The 27,695-nt window shown below is 47.2% G+C and overlaps 2 protein-coding genes across 4 annotated transcripts in view; one reads left to right on the top strand and one right to left on the bottom strand.

Annotated features, from left to right (window-relative positions):
* The window catches only part of LOC140389583 (mediator of RNA polymerase II transcription subunit 12-like protein), a 731,598-nt gene that overhangs the window by 391,936 nt on the left and 311,967 nt on the right, over positions 1–27,695 (top strand). The gene's annotated exons all lie outside the window — the stretch shown is intronic.
* Positions 4,813–15,943, bottom strand: LOC140389580 (P2Y purinoceptor 14-like). Its single transcript, XM_072473831.1, has 2 exons — positions 15,764–15,943; positions 4,813–10,337 (listed from the first exon to the last, which is right to left on the bottom strand). Exon 2 carries the CDS (start codon positions 10,314–10,316, stop codon positions 9,384–9,386), a length of 933 nt encoding a protein of 310 aa, XP_072329932.1. The 5' UTR covers positions 10,317–10,337; positions 15,764–15,943; the 3' UTR covers positions 4,813–9,383.

Raw genomic sequence — 27,695 nt, 5'->3', positions numbered from 1 at the left:
ACACACAGAAAATAGAAGCAGGAGGTGGCCATTCGGCCCTTCGAGCCTGCTCCGCCATTCATTATGATCATGGCTGATCATCAAGTTCAATACCCTGTTTCCGCCCCCCCCCATCCCCCCACCCCATATCCTTTAATTCCTTTAGCCCAAAAACTTGCTGACCTACAGTGCAGTGGCATGAGTCAGAAATGGTTTCAAGAAGGAGATAGTTATATTTATGATTTTTTTAAAAAACTGGTAAAAGGGATATGGAGAACAGGTGGATTTGAGACCAGGAGGAGATCAGCCATAGAATCATAGAATCATAGAAGTTTACAGCATGGAAACAGGCCCTTCGGCCCAACCAGTCCATGCCGCCCAGTTTTTACCATTAAGCTAGTCCCAGTTGCCCGCACTTGGCCCATAACCCTCTATACCCATCTTACCCATGTAACCATCTAAATGCTTTTTGAAAGACACAATTGTACCCGCTTCTACTACTACCTCTGGCAGCCCATTCCAGACACTCACTACCCTCTGAGTGAAGAAATTGCCCCTCTGGGCCCTTCTGAATCTCTCCCCTCTCACCTTAAACCTATGCCCTCTAGTTTTAGACTCCCCTACCTTTGGGAAAAGATGTTGACTATCTACCTTATCTATGCCCCTCATTATTTTATAGACCTCTATAAGATCACCCCTAAGCCTCCTACGCTCCAGGGAAAAAAGTCCCAGTCTATCCAGCCTCTCCTTATAACTCAAACCATCAAGTCCCGGCAACATCCTAGTAAATCTTTTCTGCACTCTTTCTAGTTTAATAATATCCTTTCTATAATAGGGTGACCAGAACTGCACACAGTATTCCAAGTGTGGCCGTACCAATGTCTTGTACAACTTCAACAAGACGTCCCAACTCCTATATTCAATGTTCTGACCAATGAAACCAAGCATGCCGAATGCCTTCTTCACCACCCTGTCCACCTGCGACTCCACTTTCAAGGAGCTATGAACCTGTACTCCTAGATCTCTTTGTTCTATAACTCTCCCCAACGCCATACCATTAACTGAGTAGGTCCTGGCCTGATTCGATCTACCAAAATGCATCACCTCACATTTATCTAAATTAAACTCCATCTGCCATTCGTCGGCCCACTGGCCTAATTGATCAAGATCCCGTTGCAATCCTAGATAACCTTCTTCACTATCCACTGTGCCACCAATCTTGGTGTCATCTGCAAACTTACTAACCATGCCTCCTAAATTCTCATCCAAATCATTAATATAAATCACAAATAACAGTGGACCCAGCACCGATCCCTGAGGCACACCACTGGTCACAGGCCTCCAGTTTGAAAAACAACCCTCTACAACCACCCTCTGCCTTCTGTTGTCCAGCCAATTTTGAATCCAATTGGCAACCCCACCCTGGATCCCGTGAGCTTTAACCTTCTGCAACAACCTACCATGCGGTACCTTGTCAAAGGCTTTGCTAAAGTCCATGTAGACAACGTCTACTGCACTGCCCTCATCTACCTTCTTGGTCACTCCCTCAAAAAACTCAATCAAATTTGTGAGACATGATTTTCCACGCACAAAGCCATGCTGACTGCCCCGAATCAGTCCTTGCCTCTCTAAATGCTTGTAGATCCTGTCTCTCAGAATACCTTCTAGCAACTTACCTACTACAGACGTTAGGCTCACCGGTCTGTAGTTCCCAGGCTTTTCCCTGCTGCCCTTCTTAAACAAGGGCACAACATTCGCCACTCTCCAATCTTCAGGCACCTCACCTGTGGCTGCCGATGATTCAAATATCTCGGTTAGGGGACCCGCAATTTCCTCCCTAACCTCCCACAACATCCTGGGATACATTTCATCAGGTCCCGGGGATGATCTGATCGAATGGCTCAAAGGGCTGAATTGCCTACTTCTGCTCCTAATTCCTATGTTCCTACATTCCTATATGTAAACACTTCCTTCTTGAAATTACACAAAGTTTTGGCCTCAACTACTTTCTGTGGTGGTGAATTCCACAAATGCAACACTCTCTGGGTGAAGAAACTTCTCCTCACCTCAGTCCTGGAAAGTTTACCCCTTAGCCTCAAACTATGACTCCTAGTTCTGGACTCCCCCACCATCGGGAACATTCTTTCTGAATCTACCCTGTCTAATCCTGTTCGAATTTCATAAGTTTCTATGAGATCCTCTCTCACCTTTCTATACTCCAATGAATATAATCTTAACCGACTTAGCACCCCTCATATGACAGTCCCGCCATCCCAGGAATCAGTCTGATAAAACTTTGCTGCACTCTCTCCATAGCAAGAACATCCTTCCTCTGATAAGGACACCAAAACTACAAACAATACCTCAGGTGTGGCCTCAACCAGGGCCCTATACAGTTGCAGTAAAACATCCCTATTCCTACCCTCAAATCCTATCTCTACGAAGGCCTTCTTTACTGCCTGCTGTACATGCGCGCTTACTTTCAGTGACTGATTCTCGAGGACACCTGAGTATCCCCCTCTCTCGGTTTACACCCATTCAATTAATAATCTGCCTTCCTATTTTTTCTCAAAGCGGATAACTTCACATTTATCGACATTATACTGCATCTGCCATGCATATGCCCACTCACTCAGCCTGATCCAAAGCCTGAAGCATCTCTGCACATCCTCCTCACAGCTCATACTCACATCCAACATGGTATAATCTATAAATCTGGATTGGATTGGATTGGATTGGATTTGTTTATTGTCACGTGTACCGAGGTACAGTGAAAAGTATTTTTCTGCGAGCAGCTCAACAGATCATTAAGTACATGGGAATAAAAGAAAATACATAATAGGGCAACACAACATATACAATTTAATTACAAAAGCACTGGCATCGGATGAAGCATACAGGGTGTAGTGTTAATGAAATCAGTCCATAAGAGGGTCATTTAGGAGTCTGGTGACAGTGGGGAAGAAGCTGTTTTTGAGTCTGTTCATGCGTGTTCTCAGACTTCTGTATCTCCTGCCCGATGGAAGAAGTTGGAAGAGTGAGTAAGCCGGGTGGGAGGGATCTTTGATTATGCTGCCCGCTTTCCCCAGGCAGCGGGAGATGTAGGTGGAGTCAATGGATGGGAGGCAGGTTTGTGTGATGGACTGGGCGGTGTTCACGACTCTCTGAAGTTTCTTGCGTTCCTGGGCCGAGCAGTTTCCATACCAGGCTGTGATGCAGCCTGATAGGATGCTTTCTATGGTGCATCTGTAAAAGTTGGTAAGAGTCAATGTGGACATGCCGAATTTCCTTAGTTTCCTGAGGAAGTATAGGTGCTGTTGTGCTTTCTTGGTGGTAGCGTCGACGTGGGTGGACCAGGACAGATTTTTGGAGATGTGCACCCCTAGGAATTTGAAACTGCTAACCATCTCCACCTCGGCCCCGTTGATGCTGACAGGAGTGTGTACAGTACTTTGCTTCCTGAAGTCAATTACCAGCTCTTGAGTTTTGCTGGCATTGAGGGAGAGATTGTTGTCGCTGCACCACTCCACTAGGTTCTCTATCTCCCTCCTGTATTCTGCATTTTTAGTTCTCTCATCCAAATCATTCATATATAATGTGAGCAGTGTCCTAGCACAGATCCCTGTGGTACCCCACTAGTAACTGCCTGCCAATCAGAAAAAGATCAATTTATTCCAACTTTTTTGATTCCTGTCTGCTAACCAGCTTTCTATGTGGTGCCCAGATCTGCTCACAGTGTCACCAAGTGGGGTCTAATCACGGTTTTGTAAAGCTGTGTCCTTATAGTCCAGTCCTCTAGATATAAAGGCCAACACTTCAGTAGCCTTCCTGATTACTTTCTGCACTTGTTCATAGCATATTAAGGATCTATGCCCCTGAACCCCCAGGCCTCTTTGGACATTTGGAATTTAGTCTTGTATCATCTAGAGAGTACACTGAGCTATCCTTTTTCGATCCAAATTGGATAACCTTACACTTGCTTACATTGAAAATCATCTGCCCCAGTTTTTCCCATTCACCATACCTATTAATGCCCCTTTGCGCACATCACAGTACACACATTGTGCAACATAGACTGCAGCGGTTCAAGATGATGGCTTACCACTACTACCTCAAGGACAACTAGGGACAGTCAATAAATGTTGGCCTTGCTGATGATGCCCATGGTCCACGAAAGAATGAAAAACCCCAAGAGTCAGGAACAGAGGCGATGGCGTTGTGGTATTGTCACTGGACCCAGTGTAATTCCCAGGAGGATCCGGGTTCGACTCCCGTCATAGCAGATGGTGAAATTTGAATTCAATCATAGAACATAGACATAGAACATACAGTGCAGAAGGAGGCCATTCGGCCCATCGAGTCTGCACCGACCCACTTAAGCCCTCACTTCCACCCTATCTCCGTGAGCCAATAACCCCATCTAACCTTTTCGGTCACTAAGGGCAATTTATCATGGCCAATCCACCTAACCTGCACGTCTTTGTACTGTGGGAGGAAACCGGAGCACCCGGAGGAAACCCACACAGACACGGGGAGAACGTGCAGACTCCGCGCAGACAGTGACCCAGCGGGGAATCGAACCTGGGACCCTGGTGCTGTGAAGCCGCAGTGCTATCTATTTGTGCTACCGTGCTGCCCAATCAAAATTTCTGGAATTAAAAGTTTAACGATTGTCGATTGTCGTAAAAACCCATCTGGTTCCCTAATGTGCTTTAGGGAAGGGAATCTGTCGTCCTTACTGGTCGGGCCGACATGTGACTCCAGGCCCCTCTGAATTGGCCTCGCAAACCAAGAGCAATTATGTGGTAATAAATGCTGGCCAGTGGACGCTGATATCCCAAGAGTGAGAGATATGATAATCCGATAAATTGATTTTTATTTACATTTAATTTGAATCTCGAAGTACAGTGGTGAAACACTCTGTTAGCAATAGCATGAAAAAAATTAAACATTTTACGAAACTGTGGGAGTTTCTCAGGCACTTCATCATTTGAATGTTGTCACATTTCTCCTGAGTCTCACTGGAATGAGATTCTAGGGAGTCCTGAAGCTGGCTGGTGCTTTATCATTTGTGAGGCTGGAAGGTAGAGAAGGCCTCATGCTACACATTGCTGCTGTCTCGCACGCGTGTCTTCCAGCAGAGGCCCAGTATTACAATTGAGAACAACAGTCCCAGCTGGCTGTTACTTAGGACAGCTTCCATACCTGGCCCAGAATTATAAAAACTTTCATAAGGTAGGTTAACTCAGCATAGCCCATTATTTGACCCTGAGGTCATTTTGAACTGTACAGCCCTTGCACAACGTCACTTTACTCAATGAAGCAACAGGGAAATTACACCTTTGCACTTTCACTTGCTACAGAGAGGTTAAGCATTATTTCTGTACAGTGTTGATATTTTACATTCAATCACCCAAGTTGAAACTCCTATTTATTCGGTGCGAGACCGTTGTCTATGATTTGGGGAGGGTACAGGGTACAGGTGATAGGAAAGAGTAACAAGTCCAGAGACTTGTGGTATTGTCACCGGACCCAGTGTAATTCCCAGGAGGATGGATGACCAGAGATATTCAGGATACGATGAAAAGGAAGAGGCAAGTACAAGGGGAACAAATCAGCGGAGGCATTAGTGGAGTACTGAAAGTGCAGGATGAAGCTTGAGAAAGAAAGTAGGACAGAAAAGATATGAGAAAGCTCTGGTTGGTAAAAATAAGGAAAATCCCAAGATATTCTATAAGTATATCAATGGTAAGCGCATAACCAGAGAAAGAGTAGGACTCATTAGGGACCAAGGGGGGAATTTGTGGGTGAAGCCGGAGGACATTGGTAAGGTGTTGAATGAATACTTCATATCTGTCTTCACCCAAGAGAATGAAGAGGTAGGTTTGGAAATCAGGGAAAGAGACTGTAGCAAATTGATATAGGGAGTGACAAGGTATTGAAGGTGTTGGCAGGCTTAAAAGTGAACAAATCTCCAGATCCGGATGAATTGTGGGAGGCGAGGGTGGAGATTGCAGGGGCTCTGACCAAATTTTTAATTCCTCGCTGTCCACGGGAGAGCTGCCAGAGGACTGGAGAACAGCTAATGTGGTCCCACTATTTAAGAAAAGCTGCAGCGATAAGCCAGAGAACTACAGAGCAATGAATCTCACGTCAGTGTTAGGGAAACAATTGGTGAAAATTCTGAAGGAGAGAATCCATCTCTACTTGGAGAGGCAAGGTTTGAGCAGGGATAGTCAGAGGGAGGTCATGCCAAATAAATTTGATTGAATTGTTTGAGCATGTGACCAGGAGTGTAGATGAGGGTAGTTGTTGTAGTTGATATAGATTTCAGCAAAGCTTTTAACAAGGTCCCATCTGTGAGATTTATAAAGAAAGCAAATGCACATTGGATCAGGGTAATTTGGTGAGGTGGATTCAAAATTGGTTTTGTTGTAGAAGATAGAAGGTGATGACAGACAGTTGATTTAGTGACTGGAAACCAGTGACCAGTGACGTACCTGTGCTGGGTCCCCTATTGTTTGTCGTTTATATAAACAAAATAGATGACTATGTGGGAGGTAGGATCATTAGTTTTGCGGATGACACAAAGTTTGGCCGGGTGGTTAACGGTGAGGTTGTATGTCTTGGATTACGGGAAGATATAGATAGGATGGTCAAATGGACAGGGTAAGTGGCAGATGGAATTTAACCCTGAAAAGTGTGAGATGATACACTTTGGAAGGAATAATTTGACAAGGAAATACTCAATGACCGGCATGATAGTTCTGAGGGACAAAGGAACAAGGGAGTGTTTGTCCATAGGTCTCTGAAAGTGGGAGGGCAGGTTACTAGGATGGTGAAAAAGGCGTTAGGGACACTTGCCTTTATCAATCGAGGCATAAATTACAAAAGCAGGGAGGTCATGTTGGAGTTGTATAGAACTTTGGGGAGGTCACAGCTGGAGTACTGTGTGCAATTCTGGGTCGCCACATTATAGGAAGGATGTGATTGCACTGGAGGGGGTGCAGAGGAGATTCACCAGGATGTTGCCTGGGATGGAATATCTAAGTTATGAAGAGAGGTTGGATAGGCTTGGGTTCTTTGCACTGGAGCAGAGAAATCTGAGGACCGATCTAATCGAGGTTTACAAGATTATGAGGGGCATGGATAGGGAGCAGCTGTTCCGCTTAGTTGAAGGGTCAGTCACGAGTGGACACAAATTCAAGGTGAGGGGCAGTAGGCTTAGTGGGCGTGTGAGGAAAAGTCTTTTTACCCAGAAGGTGGTGACGGTCTGGAATGCACTGTCTGGGAGGGTAATAGACGTGGGTTACCTCACATCCTTTAAAAAACACCTGGATGAGCACTTGGCACATCATAACATTCAAGGCTATGGGATAAGTGCTGGCAAATAGGATTAAGTAGGCAGGTCAGCTGTTTGTCATGTGTCAGTGCAGACTCGATGGGCCAAGGGACTTCTTCTGCACTGTATCTTTCTATGATTGTATTTTCTTGGTTCTTTAGAAACTATACAGTATCCCATGATAAAAGGAGCCCTAGATGAAGTACAGAAAGGTGTCAAAGTAGCAGGTGAGTGGGTGAAGATAGGAGATTTGCAGATGATAAGGTCCAGGTGGGAAGCACAGCCGAACATTTACAGATACTAATGGATAGAATGCATGAAGTACTGAAATTAATGTAAGAAAGACAGGCTCTGTAAATGGGAATAAATAACGGCCAGGATTTTCCAGCCCTGTCACGGCAGGACCGGCCATGGGGGATTCAGCAGCCCAGTTAAAAGTCCATTGATTTTCGGCAGGGCCAGGTGGCCCCAGCAGCGATAAGGCTAGAAAAGCAGAGGTCAAGAGAATTGATCAACATTGATGGAACATGTTTTACAATTTAAGTATTTGGGCAACATCCTGTCAGAAGATGGTTACTGTCCGAAATAAATAAGTGGTAGAACAGCAACAGCAAAGGATGCATTCCCCATGCAAAGAATCAAAGAACTGCACAGTGTAAGAATGAGTAGAGGTCTTAATTCCCTTGATGAAACAAGTGGTCATCCCAAAAACTTGAACGTTGTGAAAGGTGTTTCTGGAGAAGGATGGAGAGGTGCATTAGGAGCAGGAGCAATGACGAAATACTAGGCGACAGAGGAGGAAAGGTTATCAGTGGACATCAAAAGAAGGTAATAGTGTTGGATTGACATTAATCTAAGGCTAGAGAACCTACTGATAACAGGTGCAGAAGAACGATTGGAGGAATGTAGACCAAGAGGAAGAAAGAAGAGTGAATGTGGGAAACTCTTGCAAGCAACTGAAGAGGACAGTGCAAGACCGTGAGACATGGAGAAATGAAGAGGACCTGCTCTTGGGTAAACCACGAGCACTGACCTGGGTTTTTCAGTTAGTGGCCAAAGGATGCCAATCACAATTCATTACACTTACAACTGCCCACAGATCTTGAATGGGATCTTAATGCAACAGCTTAGGGTAATAACCCTCAAGTAATCCGATTGAAGCATTCTAACTGAGACACGCAGAGCCCAAACAAAGAAGCGCAAAGAAATCCAATGTAAAATAATTTACAAGAAACCCCACAAGTTAATGCATTACAGGAAGCAAAATCATTTTGGGAAGCTGAGATGGGAGGTTGTTCAATATTCTGTCTCGATGAACACACCCCTTCACTCCGTTTTGATTCTGAAGGATGGTTAGGAAGGAGTGGTCTGCAGAGTGTGACTGTTGAATAAAACAGAAGGGAAAATGATAATGTCTCAACATCAATGAAGGAGCTGTTCCATTAGCAGCTGGGTGTTTAAATACAGGCCAAAGTTTCTCAATCCTGAAGAATCTTTACGAGAAGTATTCACCAGCTGTGTGATTCACTGCTTCCATCAGATCTTTAGATGTCAATAACTGCACTCTCGGTCTACCCCAGCTTTATAAACAAAGGAATCGTTGATATTGCAACCTGGCAGCCATAGGGTGCTTTGTGACACATACTTCACAGTACATCGCCTGGATTGCGGATGTACTGGGGAAAAGGTTAACGGGGAAATGTGTGTTGTCGGATTTGCAGGATAATTAACGGTGTGTTAATGGTGTGCACTGTTATTTATGTGTAAATTCAGGGATTGAGAGAGACTGAAAATTGCAAATTTCTCAAACTTTCTTGTTGATTGATGCAGCTCCGACATTTGATTCGTGGAGGCTTGGAGCTGGGTATGGGTTTGATGGAATTTCTCCTGCTCTCTCTCTCTCTCTCTCTCCAATACGGAGCAGCCAAGATTTGACATTGCATTTGTAGACAAATCTAATGAATTGAATGAGGGAACCAATGGGAACTTGGGGGGTGATTGCTTTGTTAGAGCTGAATGGTTAAGTGTATGTATCATTTGGCAGTGAATTCCAGTGTCGCGCTTAAGACATTTCCATTTCGAGGTCTTGCTTGACTCGTATCTTTTTAAACAGCAGCTTAGTGAATATTTTGCACAGGAGGAAGTAGATGATCGGATCAAGGCAAACATTAAATGCACACAAAACCTGTGAGAGTTCCTTTGCCAAATACAGTGTGAATGTCGTGCAGTTATCCTGATCACGGTTTTTATCATAAATGAGTCTGATAACCTGATACGGCACAAAACAGATGATGAAGACAACCATGATGCTGAATATGTTACGATTCACTTTCTTTTTCACGTTGCTGGGCTCCTTTTGGAATTTTTGATCGGACCAATATATTGTTTTTAAGATGGCGGAATAACACGCGATGAGGAGGATAAAAGTAATCCAGAAAATAACTTGGCATTTTAGCACGATAAATTTGTGCCATTCTTTACCCAGCTGGCTTTTCAGCTGATAACACTGCGCTGCAGTTTCCTTTGTGGGGGTCTCGTTTGTCAAAATGATGTTCGGCAGCGCAAAGCCAATCATGACGACCCAGCAACCAGCACACACCACCTTGGCAAAGATGACCCTTTGCGCCATGAGGTTTTTCATGGGCCGAACTATCTTCATATACCTGTCGAAGCTGATCAGGCCGAGGAATATTACGCTCAGGTACATGTTGCTGTAGAAGAGCACGAGAGTGTACCGACACACAACTGTTTTCAACTCCCAGGGTCCAAGTTCTAAATCAGACAGGATTTTAAAGGGGAGGGTGAGGATCATTATGACATCAGTGGTGACAATATTCTTGAGATAAACCACAAAGCTGGAATGATTCGGAATCTGACAGAAGATCCAGATGGCCAGCGTGTTCAGCAGTAGCCCTCCAATAAAAACAAAGCTATACAAAACTGGAAGGACCACCTTTGGCACTGTGGTGTTCCGAAAGTCTGTGCAGTTGCTCATGTCTATTTCTGTGCTTTTACTCTGAAAAATAACATTTATTGTTATTTAGATCAAGCATTTTAGAAATAATGTTCAACGGGAAATTGCAATAGTTCACATTCTACTGTTTAAAACACAGGATGTTTTGGAATAGAAATCTCATTTAAATCAACAAGCCTGCCTGATCTGAAATAAGGCCTGCGCCCTTACTCTTCATATCCCTCACTCCTCTCTCTATCCAGGAACACTCTAATTACATTATTCTGTGCATGTCTTCTCATGATATGCAGACACACACACACACACATAATGATATACAGACAAGCATCTAAAGGATACAGAGAACAGGACATGACCAATAAGCAGGCAGGATACCCGGGTGGGATCTGACTATAAAAGACACGAGTCGCTCACACTTTCCACTGATGAACATCTAGAGAGTCAGTCAAGGGTGTTGTTACAATCTCACACCTCCACCACGTGGCTAAGAGCTAGTCTGGTTCCGTCAGACAGAGTAACCACACTTAGATTAGCAGAGAATCGAACTCATAGAGAACTGTGCTAACTGTGCTATTAGTTCAATAAACCTGATTGAACTAACTTCAAGGTCTGGAGTATCTTTCTGATCTAAGCTGCATCCAATTGCAGCCAGTGTTAGACCAGTGTACCTAACACGACATGTATATCACCAATTTATGATACAAGACTGACTTCTGTTTCCTCCAATGTGTTAAATGTGTGTTTGCATGCTTAATTGTTGAATGATGGAATGCAAGGATTTATTTTCAGAATAAATTTTATGTCACCTATTGAGCATCATCTTTCCACCTTGAAGCATCACCAATTTTGTTTCTATGGATTGCACTTCCAAAGCCTTGAATGAGCGACTTTCCAGTAACAGACCCCAGATTAATATGTGGTGTCTGGGCCCTTACCATATGATGAAAGAGAGATTGGTCAATGTGTTTTGGAAGGCAGGCTAGAATTGCACTTTTAACGGGATGCGTGTCAGGCTTTTTTGGTCCTGGAGGGAGGAAAATAATGACTTGCATTTATGTAACATCTTTCGCGACCTTGGGGTTTACTGGCAATGGAGTGCTTTTCTTTTGAAGTGAAGTTATTGTTGTAGATTTCTACACATTCATATAGTTTGGGAGCTATTCGTTAAATCCAAGGGTTGTTTCAGCATTGTACATTTCAGAGAATGTTTCCTGGTGTTTCTGAGCAGCTGATCAATGTGCAAGGCAGTTGAACACATCAAAAACATTGCGAGCGCAGAATAAGGCCCATCAAATATTTTTGCACATCTTGATAAGTAAGCCTTGGAAAGTGACGTTTATTGCAGCCAGACCATAGAGCTCTGTTGAAGCATGTTCTGTGGATATGGCAGATTGTTAGAACATAGAACATACAGTGCAGATGGAGGCCATTCGGCCCATCGAGTTTGCACCGACCCACTTAAGCTCTTACTTCCACCTTTTTGGACACTAAGGGCGATTTAGCAAGGCCAACCCACCTAACCTGCACGTCTTTGGACTGTGGGACGAAACCGGAGCACCCGGAGGAAACCCACACAGACACGGGGAGAACGCGCAGACTCTGCACAGACAGTGACCCAGTGGGGTATCGAACCAGGGACCCTGGCGCTGTGAAGCCACAGTCCTAGCCACTTGTGCTATCGTGCTGCCCACTTCAATTATAGGGACTTCAATTGATAATAGTTATTGCTCGAAAAAGGAGAAACTTGTTGATGCAGCAGTAAGCTCCATAATTACTGCTGCATCAATGCGAGTAAACTATGGGGTCTGTTTGATTGGTCACCTGCAAAGCAATACACCATTACTTTGGGATCCTGCTGTGTAATAAAGTTAGTTGAAATGATAGCCAGTGCTCATCCAACGTGACTATAGTCGATTAAGCCCTTTGAGATGTTTCAGAGGTGTGACATATGTACAAATTTTTACCTTTCAACACCGCGAGAATCCTCGTCACTCAGAGGGGTACTGAAATCATTACACGGTCATCCCTCAGTGCCACACGCAGCAGGCAAGCTTTCTCCTGAGGGTAGCTCCATTTCCCAATTCAAATTGAAAGCCATTTAAAAAAATATTTGGGTTCTGACCCTGAGTTTTCCACTTTGATATCAGAGTGTTTCCCCCAGTTGGGATCACAGCCTTGATTAGGTTTTGGTGCAGTTGTTCCAGATGCCTACAGAGGGCGCTGTCGTCTTATCGTTCAAAGCTACTAGCGAGTCTCAGTTTGCTGAGATTATTGCAAAAGATTTTTTTTGTGTGTGTTGACCACTTTTTAGCCCTCGTGTGCAGATCCTGTGCCAAAAATATGTCGACCCTGAAAACCCACTGAAGCACATAAAGCAGAGATTCTGAAAATCGGGACAGGCCAAATATATTTTATCTGCTGCGACACCCACGGCAAACTATTTAAATACAAATAAATGTTACAAGGGCTGGTTTAGCACACTGGGCTAAATAGCTGGCTTTGAAAGCAGACCAAGGCAGGCCAGCAGCGCGGTTCAGTTCCCGTACCAGCCTCCCTGAACAGGTGCCAGAATGTGGCGACTAGGGGCTTTTCACAGTAACTTCATTTGAAGCCTACTTGTGACAATAAGCGATTTTCATTCGTTCTATAATGACAGGGAGTGGGATGGCTTGATCTTGGTTTCGGACAATACTCGGCACAACGTTGAGGGCCGAAGGGCCTGTTCTGTGCGGTACTGTTCTATGTTCGATGTTCTCATTGCGAATTAAACAATGTTGCAAATTGGCTGGTGATTCTAAGAACAGGCAAATATAGATATAGAACATTACAGCGCAGTACAGGCCCTTCGGCCCTCGATGTTGCGCTGACCTGTGAAACCACTCTAAAGCCCATCTACACTATTCCCTTATCGTCCATATGTCTTTCCAATGACCATTTGAATGCCCTTAACGTTGGCGAGTCCACTACTGTTGCAAGCAGGGCATTCCACGCCCTTACTACTCTCTGAGTAAAGAACCTACCTCTGACATCTGTCTTATATCTATCTCCCCTCAATTTAAATATATGTCCCCTCGTGCTAGACATTACCATCCGAGGAAGAAGGCTCTCACTGTCCACCCAATCCAATCCTCTGATCATCTTGTATGCCTCAATTAAGTCACCTCTTAACCTTTTTCTCTCTAACGAAAACAGCCTCAAGTCCCTCAGCCTTTCCTCATAAGATCTTCCCTCCATACCAGGCAACATTATGGTAAATCTCCTCTGCACCCTTTCCAATGCTTCCACATCCTTCCTATAATGCGGCAACCAGAATTGCACGTAATACTCCAAATGCGGCCGCACCAGAGTTTTGTACAGCTGCAACATGACCTCATGGCTCCGAAACTCAATCCCTCTACCAATAAAAGCTAACACATCGTACGCCTTCTTAACAACCCTCTCAACCTGGGTGGCAACTTTCAGGGATCTATGTACATGGACACCAAGATCTCTCTGCTCATCCACACTGCCAAGAATCTTACCATTAGCCCAGTACTCTGTCTTCCTGTTATTCCTTCCAAAATGAATCACCTCACACTTTTCTGTATTAAACTCCATTTGCCACCTCTCAGCCCAGCGCTGCAGCTTATCCAAGTCCCTCTGTAACTTGTAACATCCATCCGCACTGTCCACAACTCCACCGACTTTAGTGTCATCTGCAAATTTACTCGCCCATCCTTCTACCCCCTCCTCCAGGTCATTTATAAAAATGACAAACAGCAGTGGCCCCAAAAAAGATCCTTGTGGTACACCACTAGTAACTGGACTCCAGTCTGAACATTTCCCATCAACCACCACCCTTTGTCTTGTCTTCTTCCAGCTAGCCAATTTCTGATCCAAACTGCTAAATCACCCTGAATCCCATGCCTCCGTATTTTCTGCAGTAGCCTACCATGGGGAACCTTATCAAACGCTTTACTGAAATCCATATACACCACATCAACTGCATTACCCTCATCCACCTGTTTGGTTACCTTCTCAAAGAACTCAAAAAGGTTTGTGAGGCACGACCTACCCTTCACAAAACCGTGTTGACTATCTCTAATCAAATTATTCCTTTCCAGATGATTATACATCCTATCTCTTATAAACCTTTCCAAGATTTTGCCCACAACAGAAGTAAGGCTCACTGGTCTATAGTTACCAGGGTTGTCGCTACTCCCCTTCTTGAACAAAGGACAACATTTGCTATCCTCCAGTCTTCTGGCACTATTCCTGTAGACAAAGATGACTTAAAGATCAAAGCCAAAGGCTCAGCAATCTCCTCCCTAGCTTCCCAGAGAATCCTAGGATAAATCCCATCCGGCCCAGGGGACTTATCTATTTTCACACTTTCCAGAATTGCTAACATCTCCTCCTTATGCACCTCAAGCCCTTCTAGTCTAGTAGCCTGAATCTCAGTATTCTCCTCAACAACATTGTCTTTTTCCTGTGTGAATACTGACGAAAATATGTGCTAATTCCGCCTTAGTGCCTTCATGGTCTCTCAAGAAAACCCCCTGCCTGCCTTCAGCAAAGAGACTAAGCAATGGGATTTTGTGCTTTACTGGCATTCCAATTTACTGTAACCCTGTGCCACTCGTTCCCCCCCACCCCCCATCAGTTTTTTCCCTGTTCACTCCTTCCAGAATCTCTTGTTCTTGTCCAATTCTCACTTTGAAACCTTTGCCCAGTATCCCTGCTTGTCCCTTCGCCCTCTCTTGCCTTCCCTCTTAGTTCAGGAATATATAGGGCTAGCGACGGAACCCGTAGCTTGCTGCAGCTGGCAAATTCACGCCGCCCGCATGTTGAATCTTCTCTCTGTTCTCAGCTGTTCACCTCCGTACCTAGGAGAGCCCAAGAGCCATGGAAATCAAGAGTTTGCAAAAGGCTTTCAGAATGTCCTTTGAAGTGCGTGTGTCTACCCTCCAGTCAAATATCAAAATAAGAGTTAAATGTCAAAATCCCGCACGTTTCTTCACATGAAGAGTTTGTCTGCACTTGTGCTCTTATGCCTTCTCTACTCACAGACTGAAACTGCAGTTCGATTGCCAGCTCATTTATGTTTGAGTTTATTGTGCACAGCTGCTTCCGAACATGCAACTTTGCTACCAGCTTTTCAAATCACACAAGGGCATTATTCCTGCATTGAGAACATGGAACCCCCTTGTCACTGCCATTCAGTCCTTCAAGTTTTTTCTAACCATGTTGCCGAGAGTTGGGGGCGAAGGATTCTACTCCCAATATTAAATCTAAATCAATAAATATCTAAATCTTTCAAGTGTTGACTGATTTCCGTAATTTGAGCAAGTTGCGTCACTGCTATATTTACTCCACTTCTTTCTCCTGCTCCTCAATGTGGTGTTGCACTTATGCAACAGTACAAATCAACATCCTTTGTTTACTCAATTTATACATAGAAAAAAAACAAGATGAAAATGAGAACTTACTTAGGATCACCTACAGGTCCTGGTGTTTGCAGTAAACCTTTGAAGATGATGACCCCCTTTGACAATTTTCTCAGCAACCAATTCTAACCCCAGGTGACGCTGAAGCTGCTGGAGTTGAAGCTTAAAGGAAAGGAAGAAAGGTAGTTGCACAGACTAAAGCCGTGGCATAGATTTGCTGCTTTGTGGAGTAACTGGAAAAGTGTAAGCAGACGGCTGATGACCAACTGGCTACAAACTGTTGTGTTGGACTGGGTTGCTGACTCTCAGATGTCACACTTATCAGGAAATTACAGCTTCCTTTATTATTTTAGACGGGGCGGTTTCTTAGAATATGCATCTTGCAAAGATTTAATTTTAAGAGGTACGTCATGGCAGGAGAGCTCAAAGCCGTGGTTGTCCTCCTCCTGCTCTATGTGGGAAGCCGGGAACATTTCCCATTCCCGGGGTCAGCATGTGTGCAAGAAGTGTCTCCCGCTACAGCCCGGGTTTCGGAGCTGGAGTGGCAGCTGGGGACACCGTAGAGCATCCGCGCAGCTGAGAGTATAATGGATAATAGGTGTAGAGATGTTGTTTCACCGTCAGGCAGAGCAAGAGGGCAAGCCAGGCAATGCAGGAATCTCCTGTGGCCATTCCCCTGCCAGGCAGATATAACTTTCTGAACACTGTGGAATGACCTATCCGGGAAAAGCAGCAACAGCCACTTTTGTTGCACCATGGCTGGCTGTGCTGAACAGGGAAAGGTTAAAGTATGGGAATGCAATAGTTGTATGGGATTCAATTGCAAGAGGATTAGATGATGTTTCTTTCGCCGCAAATGTGACTCCAGAATGGTATGTGCCTCCTTGGGGCTAGGATCAAAGGATGTCTCCGAGCGGCTACAGGACATTCTGGAGGGGGAGGGTGAACAGCCAGTGGTCGTGGTACACGGTACCAATGACAGAGGTTTAAAAAAAAGGGATGAGGTCCTTAAAGCCGAATATAGGGAGTTAGGAGGTAAGTTGAAAAGGTGAACCTCAATGGTAGTGATCTCAGGATTACGACCAGTGCTACATGCTAGTCAGAATAGAAATATCAGGGTATATTGGATGAATATGTGGCTGGAATAATGGGTGAGGGGAAGGTTTCTGATTCCTGGGGCATTGGGACTGGTTCTGGGAGGAGGTGGGACCAGTGCAAACTGGACGGGTTACTCTTGGGCAGGACCAGGACTGATGTCCTAGGGCAAGTGTTCGTTAGTGTGGTTGGGGAGGGTTTAATCTGGAATGGCAGGGAAATGGGAGCCTAAACAGAGTCACAAGGGAAAGAGAAGCAAGGACAGTAATAGAGGAAAGAACAGTAAAATGCAAAAACAATAGACAAGAGTAATCAAGAGCGAGAAGCAATTAGGGCCACAGTACAAATAAAAGTTAGGATGCCGAATACTCTGGCACCGGGGTTTTGGCAGGGGCGGGAATTGCGCCGGTTGGCGGCTGCTGGCAGCAGCCCCCCCCCCCCCCCCCGGTGATTCTCCGCCCCGCGATGGGCCGAGCGGCCGCCCGTTTTCGGCCGGTCCCACCGGCGTGAATCAAACCAGGGGCGGGATTCTCCTCTACCCGGCGGGGCGGGCTGTACCGGCGCCGAGGAGTGGCATGAACCACTCCGGTGTCGGGCTGCCTGGAAGGTGCTGAATCCGAGGCTAGGACGGCGCCGGCGGGGTTGGCGCCGTGCCAGCCAGCATGGAAGGGCTTGGCGCCGTGCCAGCCGGCGCCGAAGGGCCTCCGCCGGCCGGTGCGAGTTGGCGCATGCGCGGGATCGCAGCGTGTGCTGCCGTCATGCCAGCGCATGCGCAGGGGGGTTCTTCTCCGCGCTGGCCATGGCGGAGGTTGACAGCAGCCGGCGCGGAGGGAAAGAGTGCCCCCATGGCACAGGCCACCCACGGATTGGTGGGCTCCGATGGGGGCACCCCCCGGGGCCAGATCCCTCCCCCGCGTCCTCCCGAGGAGTCTGCAGGCCGCCTGGCGGGGGGGGGGGGGTCGGAGAATCCCGCCCCAGATCCGTACCCGCGGGACCTGGCTCTGCAGGCCACCTGCAGAGTCCTGGGGGTGCGGCGCCAACCCCACTGGCGCCGGCCTAGCCCCTGAAGGTGAGGAGGATTCCGCACCTTCTGCATGCCCGACGCCGGAGTGGTTCACGCGCTCCTCGGCGCCGGAGTGGCCCGTCCCGCCGGGTAGAGGAGAATCCCGCCCAACGTATCTTAATACACGGAGCATTCGGAATAAGGTAGGCAGACTGATGGCGCACATCGGGGTAAAGGGATATGATCTCATAGCCATTACTGAAACATGGTTACAAGGGGATCAAAACTGAGAACTTAATATTCATGGGTATTTGATCTTTCAGAAGGACAGGAGGGAAGGAGAAGTTGGCGGAGTAGCACTCTTGATAATAGATGAAAAGGGGACAGTTGTGAGAAACAGTCAAGACTCGGATGATGTAGAGCCCAGTTGGGTGGAAGTATAAAAGAGCAAGGTAAAGAAGACATTAGTAGGAGGAGTTTATTGACACCCCAGCAGTAAACAATCTGTAGGAAAGGGTAGGAGCATATAACAAATACAGACCAACAATTATGGGTGACTTGATTGGGTTAATCAAGTTGATGAGGGTAGTCTCACGACACCCTGGGCGACTGCACGGTCAATTCCAATCCCACTTGACTTGCAGTCGCACAATTGAAATTCACAATTAATTCTTCGAAAATAGCCAAAGGCTTTGGTCCTCGGCTGCCCAATAACTTTAGTCACCAGGTTTTTAAATTTAACCACAATTATTTTTTATTAGTAACAATAACAATAATTAAATAGGCAGCAAATACAACTGGCTAGTTATTAACTAATTCCTAACTCTCGCTCTTTAACTTGTCCCACCCTCTACACACATACAAGACAGATAAAAATAGGGATGTAAAAAAAGAATAATACGAAACATAAAAGGGTAAAAATCTCTGTTTCAGGTGGACATTTTCGTCCAGTTCTTGCTTTTGGTCAGTAATGGTTTTCACTGTAGGTTCAACAGGATCTCAAGACTTCTCTACAATCTCAGAAACCGCCGGCAGGAAGCTTTTTTTTTTGGAGAAAGAGAGAGAGCAACTCACAGCTTCTTCTCTCAACAACCAGGAGCGTTCTCTTTCTGGGTCCTCTGAAAACCCCCACCTAGCTGAACACAATCGCTGTCTGTTACTGGGCAGGACACGGTCCTCAGCCAATCCATTGACTACCAGCCAACTAATCGAACCAAATCCCTCTCTTGGGTGACATAAAGTCTGAGTTCTTCTGTTCAAAATCTAAGTCTCCATAGCACCGTCTACTATTTTGCAACTGTTGAGTTTCTCACTTCCTCTGCCTGACTTAAAGGTATGTGCCTATTAAATATCCATGGATCAAAAATGATAACAAAATAAAAGAAATGGGAAATAAGGGATTCAGCAGGAAGGGCCACACAATAGCTACGACAACAAATTCATAAAGTGAATTAGATTTAGTTTCTTAGAGCAAAATGTCAGGGAGCCAACCAGGGAACAGGATCTGGTAATGAGGCAGATTTAATAAATTACCTCAGAGTAAAAGATCACCTCGGAAGTAGTGATCGTAACATGTATTCAGTTTGAGAGTGAGAAACTTGGGGCGCGATTCACCGATCGCGGGACTAAGTGTCCGCGCCGTCGTGAACCCCGTCGCGTTTCACGACGGCGTGAAACGGGCGCGGGCAGTAGCAATTGGGCCAGCACCGCGCTGGAGCAGTTCACGCCGCTCCAGCCTTACATCCTGGTGCGGACTGGGGGCGGCGCCAACCCGCGCATGCGCTGTGGCGAAGCGCCAACCGACACATGCGCGGTGGACTCACGGAAATCTCCGGCCCCGAAGCAACATGGCGCGGGGGTTCTGGGGCCGGAAGCGCAATAAAGTAGGCCCGGGGGGGGGGGAGTGGCCGGCCTGCCGATCGGTGAGCCCCGATTGCGGGCCAGACCCCATCGGAGGCCCCCCCCCCCCCGGGGACAGAGCCCCCCTCACCCCCTCCCACAGGCCGCCCCCCCTAGTCTTCGAGCAGCGTTCCCGCCGGCAGCGACCAGGTGTGGACGGCGCCGGCGGGACCCTGCTTTTTCCGCTCGGCCCATCCGGGCCGGAGAATCGGCAGCCCGGCAGCGTACAGCGGCACTCGACCGGCGCCGCGCCAAACGCCCCGGCGCAGTTGCCGCCGATTGTCCACACCTCGGAGAATCGCGCCCCGGCATCGTGGCGGTGCGGTTGCGGCGATTCTCCGGCCCGGCGCGGGGCTGGGAGAATCCCACCCCTGGGCTGGAAACAACTGTGTTTAACTTAAATAAAGGAAATTACAATGAAACTAGGATGGAGTTGTTAAAGTGGGCTGGGCAGAGACATGAACAGGAAAGACAGTAAACAAGCAGTGGCAGACATTTCAGGAGGTAATTTGTGACTATCAGCAAAAATATATTTCAGTAAGGAGGAACATAGAACATAGAATGATACAGCGCAGTACAGGCCCTTCGGCCCACGATGTTGCACCAAAACAAAAGCCATCTAACCTACACTATGCCATTACCATCCATATGCTTATCTACTAAACTTTTAAATGCCCTCAATGTTGGCGAGTTCACTACTGTTGCCGATAGGGCATTCCACGGCCTCACCACTCTTTGTGCAAAGAACCTATCTCTGACCTCTGTCCTATATCTATTACCCCTCAGTTTAAAGCTATGTCCCCTCGTGCCAGCCATTTCCATCCGCGGGAGAAGGCTCTCACTGTCCACCCTATCTAACCCCCTGATCATTTTGTATGCCTCTATTAAGTCTCCTCTTAACCTTCTTCTCTCCAACGAAAATAACCTCAAGTCCATCAGCCTTTCCTCATAAGATTTTCCCTCCATACCAGGCAACATCCTGGTAAATCTCCTCTGCACCCGCTCCAAAGCCTCCACGTCCTTCCTATAATGCGCTGACCAGAACTGTACGCAATACTCCAAATGCGGCCGTACCAGAGTTTTGTACAGCTGCAACATGACCTCCTGACTCCGGAACTCAATCCCTCTACCAATAAAGGCCAACACTCCATAGGCCTTCTTCACAACCCTATCAATCTGGGTAGCAACTTTCAGGGATCTATGTACATGGACACCTAGATCCCTCTGCTCATCCACACTTCCAAGAACTTTAACATTAGCCAAATATTCCGCATTCCTGTTATTCCTTCCAAAGTGAATCACCTCACACTTCTCTACATTAAACTCCATTTGCCACCTCTCAGCCCAGCTCTGCAGCTTATCTATGTCCCTCTGTAACCTGCTACATCCTTCCTCACTGTCGACAACACCACCGACTTTAGTGTCGTCTGCAAATTTACTCACCCACCCTTCTGCGCCTTCCTCTAGGTCATTGATAAAAATGACAAACAGCAACGGCCCCAGAACAGATCCTTGTGGTACGCCACTTGTAACTGAACCCCATTCTGAACATTTCCCATCAACCACCACCCTCTGTCTTCTTTCAGCTAGCCAATTTCTGATCCACATCTCTAAATCACCCTCAATCCCCAGCCTCCGTATTTTCTGCAATAGCCTACCGTGGGGAACCTTATCAAACGCTTTACTGAAATCCATATAACACCACATCAACTGCTCTACCCTCGTCTACCTGTTCAGTCACCTTCTCAAAGAACTCGATAAGGTTTGTGAGGCATGACCTACCCTTTACAAAGCCATGCTGACTATCCCTGATCATATTATTCCTATCTAGATGATTATAAATCTTGTCTCTTATAATCCCCTCCAAGACTTTACCCACTACAGACGTGAGGCTCACCGGTCTATAGTTGCCGGGGTTGTCTCTGCTCCCCTTTTTGAACAAAGGGACCACATTTGCTATCCTCCAGTCCTCTGGCACTATTCCTGTAGCCAATGATGACATAAAAATCAAAGCCAAAGGTCCAGCAATCTCTTCCCTGGCCTCCCAGAGAATCCTAGGATAAATCCCATCAGGCCCCGGGGACTTATCTATTTTCAGCCTGTCCAGAATTGCCAACACCTCTTCCCTACGTACCTCAATGCCATCTATTCTAATAGCCTGGGTCTCAGCATTCTCCTCCACAACATTATCTTTTTCCTGAGTGAATACTGACAAAAAATATTCATTTAGTATCTCACCTATCTCTTCAGACTCCACACACAACTTCCCATCCCTGTCCTTGACTGGTCCTACTCTTACCCTAGTCATTCGCTTATTCCTGACATACCTATAGAAAGCTTTTGGGTTTTCCTTGATCCTACCTGCCAAATACTTCTCATGTCCCCTCCTTGCTCGTCTTAGCTCTCTCTTTAGATCCTTCCTCGCTACCTTGTAACTATCAAGCGCCCCAACTGAAACTTCACTCCTCATCTTCACATAGGCCTCCTTCTTCCTCTTAATAAGAGATTCCATTTCTTTGGTAAACCACGGTTCCCTCGATCTAAGCCTTCCTCCCTGCCTGACCGGTACGTACTTATCAAGAACACGCAGTAGCTGATCCTTGAACAAGCTCCACTTATCCAGTGTGCCCAACACTTGCAGTCTACTTCTCCAACCTATCCCCCCCAAGTCATGTCTAATGGCATCATAATTGCCCTTCCCCCAGCTATAACTCTTGCCCTGCGGTGTATACTTATCCCTTTCCATCACTAGCGTAAACGTCACCGAATTGTGGTCACTGTCCCCAAAGTGCTCTCCTACCTCCAATCCAACACCTGGCCAGGTTCATTACCCAAAACCAAATCCAACGTGGCCTCGCCTCTTGTTGGCCTGTCAACATATTGTTTCAGGAAACCCTCCTGCAAAAACCACACTGTACAAAAAACGACCCATCTAATGTACTCGAACTATATCTTTTCCAGTCAATATTTGGAAAGTTAAAGTCTCCCATAATAACTACCCTGTTACTTTCACTCTTATCCAGGATCATCCTCGCCATCCTTTCCTCTACATCCCTAGAACTATTAGGAGGCCTGTAGAAAACTCCCAACAGGGTGACCTCTCCTTTCCTTTTTCTAACCTCAGCCCATACTACCTCGGAAGATGAGTCCCCATCTAGCATCCTCTCCGCCACCGTAATACTGCTCTTGACTAGCAGCGCCACACCTCCCCCTCTTTTGCCTCCTTCTCTGAGCTTACTAAAACATCTAAACCCCGGAACCTGCAACATCCATTCCTGTCCCTGCTCTATCCATGTCTCCGAAATGGCCACAACATCGAAGTCCCAGGTACCAACCCATGCTGCCAGTTCCCCTACCTTATTTCAAATACTCCTGGCATTGAAGTAGACACACTTCAAACCACCTACCTGCACACTGACCCCCTCCTGCGACGTCAAATCTGTGCTCCTGACCTCTATACTCTCATTCTCCCGTACCCTAAAACTACAATCCAGGTTCCCATGCCCCTGCTGCATTAGTTTAAACCCCCCCCCAAAAGAGCACTAACAAATCTCCCCCCCAGGATATTTGTGCCCCTCAGGTTCAGATGTAGATCATCCTGTCTGTAGAGGTCGCACCTTCCCCAGAAAGAGCCCCAGTTATCCAGAAATCTGAATCCCTCCCGCCTGCACCATCCCTGTAGCCATGTGTTTAATTGCTCTATCTCCCTATTCCTCATCTCATTATCACGTGGCACGGCAACGTTTCTAAGAGTGGGATAGACCAACCATGGCTAACCAAAGAAGTTAAGGAGAGTATTAAGTTGAAAGAAAAGCATATAAGGGGGCAAAAGCCAGTGATAGCCCCGAAGTTTGGGATAAATTCAGAATCCAGCAATGGAAGACTGAAAATATCAGAGATGGAAAAAATAAACTGCGAGTGCAAACTAGCGAGAAATATAAAAACTGACAATAAGAGCTCCTTTAAACATATAAAAAGGAGGAGAGAGGTCAAAGTGAACATAGGCCCCTTAGAAAATGAATCTGGGTAAATAGTCATGGGGAACAAAAAAATGGCAGCAGGGTTAAACAGATATTTTGCATCAGTCTTTATGGTGGAAGATACTTTGCACATCTCATTAATACTGAACAATACGGGGGAGGAATTAAATCACCCTCACTAGAGAAGAAGAATTAGTCAAAGTAACAGGTCTAAAGGCAGATAAGTCCCCTGGCCCTGATGGCTTGCATCCTAGATCCGAAAAGAAGTAACTATATGAATACTGGATACATTGGTTGGCTAAATCGCTGGCTTTGAAAGCAGACCAAGGCAGGCCAGCAGCACGGTTCAATTCCCATAACAGCTTCCCCGAACAGGCGCCGGAATGTGGCGACTAGGGGCTTTTCACAGTAACCTCATTGAAGCCTACTTGTGACAAGCGATTTTCATTGCATTCATTTTTCATTTCATTTTAAATTCTGGAGAAGTACCAAAGGATTGCTAAACTGCCAATGTGACACCCCTATTCCAGAAAGTGAGGGAGGTAAAAAGCGGGTAACTATAGGCCGATTTGCCTGACATCAATTGTTGAAAAAAAGTTGAAATAAATTATTTTAAAAATTCAAAAAAAAAAATTGGAGTACCCAATTCAGTTTTTCCAATTAAGGGGCAATTTAGCGTGGCCAATCTACCTACCCTGCACATCTTTGGGTTGTGGGGGCGAAACCCACGCAAACACGGGGAGAATGTGCAAATTGCACACGGACAGTGACCCAGAGCCGGGACCGAACTTGGGGCCTTGGCGCCGTGAAGTAGCAGTGCTAACCACTGCGCCACCGTGCTGTGCCCTGGAATAAATTATTAAGGAACTAATAGCAGCATATTTCGAAAATTGTAATCTAATTAAGCAGAGCTGGCACGGCTTCATGAAAGGGAAATCGAGACTGACTAATTTATTACAGTTTTTTTGAGGAAGTCTCAGCCAGAGTGGATAGAGGGGAACCAGTAGATGTGCTGTATTTGAACTTTCAGAAGTCGTTCGCCAAGGTACCTCACAAAAGGGTCAGTCATAAGATAAGAGCCCATGGTGTTGGAGGTGGTATATTGGCATGGTTAGAAAATTGGCTAATGGGCAGGAAACAGCAAGTGGGGAAAAAGGGTTATTTTTCAGGTTGGCAACCTGTAACCAGTGGGGTTCCACAGGGATCAGTCCTGGGACTGCAACTGTTTACAATATATATCAATGACCTAGAGGAAGGAAGCAAATGTACTGTAGTCAAATTTGCAGATGACACAAAAATAGGTGGAAGGGAAGTTGTGAGAGGAATACAAACAATTTGCAAAGAGCTATTGATATAGGTTAAGTGGCCAAAAGGTTGGCAAATGAGCACAATGTGGGAAAATGAGGAGTTGCTCATTTTGAAAGGAAAAACTAAAGAACAGAGTGTTATTTAAATGGAGAAAAACTGCAGAAAGCTGCAGTACAAAGAGACTTGGGGGGTATTTGTGCATAAAGCACAGCAAGGTAGCACACAGGTACAGTAGGTAATCAGGAGCTAATGGAATGTTGACTCTTATTTCAAGGGGGTTGGCGTATAGGGATAGGGAAGTTTTGCTGCAACTGTCCAAGGTACTGTTGAGACCACGGGCGTGATGCCCCGAGCCCTGCGCCGGGCCGAAGAATTGCCGTAACAGCGCCTTGATGCCGGCGCGCGATTCTCTGAGGAGCGGAGAATCGCCGCCATTTGCACTGGTGCGTTTGGGGCGGGGCCGGCCACTGGCATCGGCAGGGCCGCCGATTCTCCAGCTCGGATGGGCGGAGCAGCCGTGCGGATACGACAGAGTCCCGCCATCGACTATTACATCCCTCATCTTTGTCTTTGACTTCCCCAGGCTTGACTATTCCAATGGTCTTCCTGCTGGGCTCTCACCCATCCATCACCCTGGTCGTTGCCGGCGGGAACTCTGCGCGAAGGGTCGGGGGACGGCCAGTGGGGCGGGGGAAAGCGCTCCTTCACCGGGGGGGGGGGGGGGCTCCGATGGGGTCTGGCCCACGATCGGGGCCCACCAATCGGCGGGCCGGCCTCTCTTTTCCCCCCCCCCCCCCCTCCCACCCCAGGCCTACTTTGTTGCGCAGCCGGCCCCTGAACCCCAACGCCATGTTGCGTAGGGGCCGGCGCGCTGAAGAAGTCCCCCGCTCATGTGCGGGTTGGCACGGCGCCCATGTAGCGGCGGGAAGGGAGGCTGGAGCGGCGTGAACCGCTCCAGCGCCGTGCTGGCACCCTGTGGTAGACCGAATCGGTCGTCACTGTGCTTCCGATGGGGTCTGGCCCGCGATCGGGGCCCACCGGCTCCCCTCTAACAAGGGGAGTTGCTCACTCTGAACACACTCCACTCAGCACACAGCCATGCCACCACGTAGGACCTGCTCCACGCCTCGGAGATGCTGACCTGGCCAGGCTGCTGGACACCGTGGAAGCGGGAAAGCCTTCCCCCAGAGGGGGTCGGAGGACCAGCCTCAGGGACGCCAATGCCATCTTGGAGGCAATAGCAGTGCCATCAATGCGGCAGCGTGACCTAGAGGACCTCCATCCAGTGCAGGAAGAAGACCAATGACCTCTACCGGGCAGCAAGGGTAGGCTAACACCTGCCCCCTGACATCGGTCCCGTCTGGCATCACTGTCCGCTTGCCCCCCCCCCCCCCCCCCCAAACAAATTAGTGGCTGGCACCTCGCAGCCCCCCCTCACAGCATATCACTACACTTGTGCCCCAGGACACACTGGCACCACAGTCCAACCATGTCCAGGAGCTGTGCCCACCTGTGCCAGAGCAGTGCACCATCTGAGCGGTCCAGGCATCGGAACGGCATTTTGAGGAGCCCAGTGCACTGCTCAATGACAGCAAGTGAGGCAGCATGGCCCTTGTTTTATCGGGTCTCCGCATCAGTCGCCTGACGTAGTTAGTCAGGAGCTCAGCGGGTACCTGTTATCCCCCAAGAGCCAACCCGTCATCTTGGAGCGGTCCTCAAAGAAGAGTGGGATCTCCAAGTGTCCCATGTAGCTGTCATGCGTGATCCGGAGGTAGTGGTCGCACACAAGTTAAACATTCAGGGAGTGGAACCCTTTTTACTAAAGGGCACTTGGTGATGCCCCAGTGCATGCAAAGCGACATGCATGCCATCAATTACCCCTTGGACCAGCGGCATCCGCTCGGGGATCTTGATGGGCTTAGAATCAACAGTGCCGAAGGAGGCCACCGACCCTTGGAAAGAGCACCCTACTTAAGCCCATGCCTCCACCCTACCCTTGCAAGCCAGTAACCTCACCTAACCTTTTGGACACTAAGGTGCAATTTAGCATGGTCAATCCACCTACCCTGCACACCTTTGGACTGTGGGAGGAAACCGGAGCACCCGGAGGAAACCCACGCAGACACAGGGAGAAAGTGCAAACTCCACACAGTCACCTGAGACCGGAATTGAACCCGGGACCCTGGAACTGTGAGGCAGCAGTGCTCACCACTGTGCCACTGTGCCACCTAAGGCTTTGCCCAGCTCAAAGTTAATACAGTCAGCTGCATGGTACGCAGGGCATCCGTGACCTCATGGATGCACTTGGGGTTCCGTAGCTTGTGAAATGCCTCACAAGTCCCCGCTCGAACCCTGGAATGAACTGATGGCACAAAGCAGTGTTTTTCAAGCTTTCTTTCCTGGGATCCACTTGTGCAAACTGGCCGACATTCGCGACCCACAGCACGTTCACTTCCCCAGTCTTCGCTGAGTCAAGGCAGTGTTTGGGACACTAACGTTTTCTTGCCCCAGGCAAAGGAGAGAAAGAAAATCATCCAGTTTTCCTGTTCTTAATCACTACCCAGTAGCCCCTGGTGCATTGAATTTATGTCAACATTGAGTGAGGACAGGATAATGGAGCTAACGGACCCCCAGAATGAGACGTACCTGAATTTAAAACCGGCAATACTGGAAAAAGTCAGCAGATCAG

The sequence above is a fragment of the Scyliorhinus torazame genome, chromosome 14, assembly GCF_047496885.1.
Source record: "Scyliorhinus torazame isolate Kashiwa2021f chromosome 14, sScyTor2.1, whole genome shotgun sequence".
NCBI classification, from domain to species: Eukaryota; Metazoa; Chordata; class Chondrichthyes; order Carcharhiniformes; family Scyliorhinidae; genus Scyliorhinus; species Scyliorhinus torazame.
This window is presented reverse-complemented; position numbering and strand designations above follow the sequence as displayed.

Excerpts from the sequence above, each read along its gene's own strand:
- LOC140389580 (XM_072473831.1), bottom strand. The coding sequence starts at position 10,316 with ATGAGCAACTGCACAGACTTTCGGAACACCACAGTGCCAAAGGTGGTC.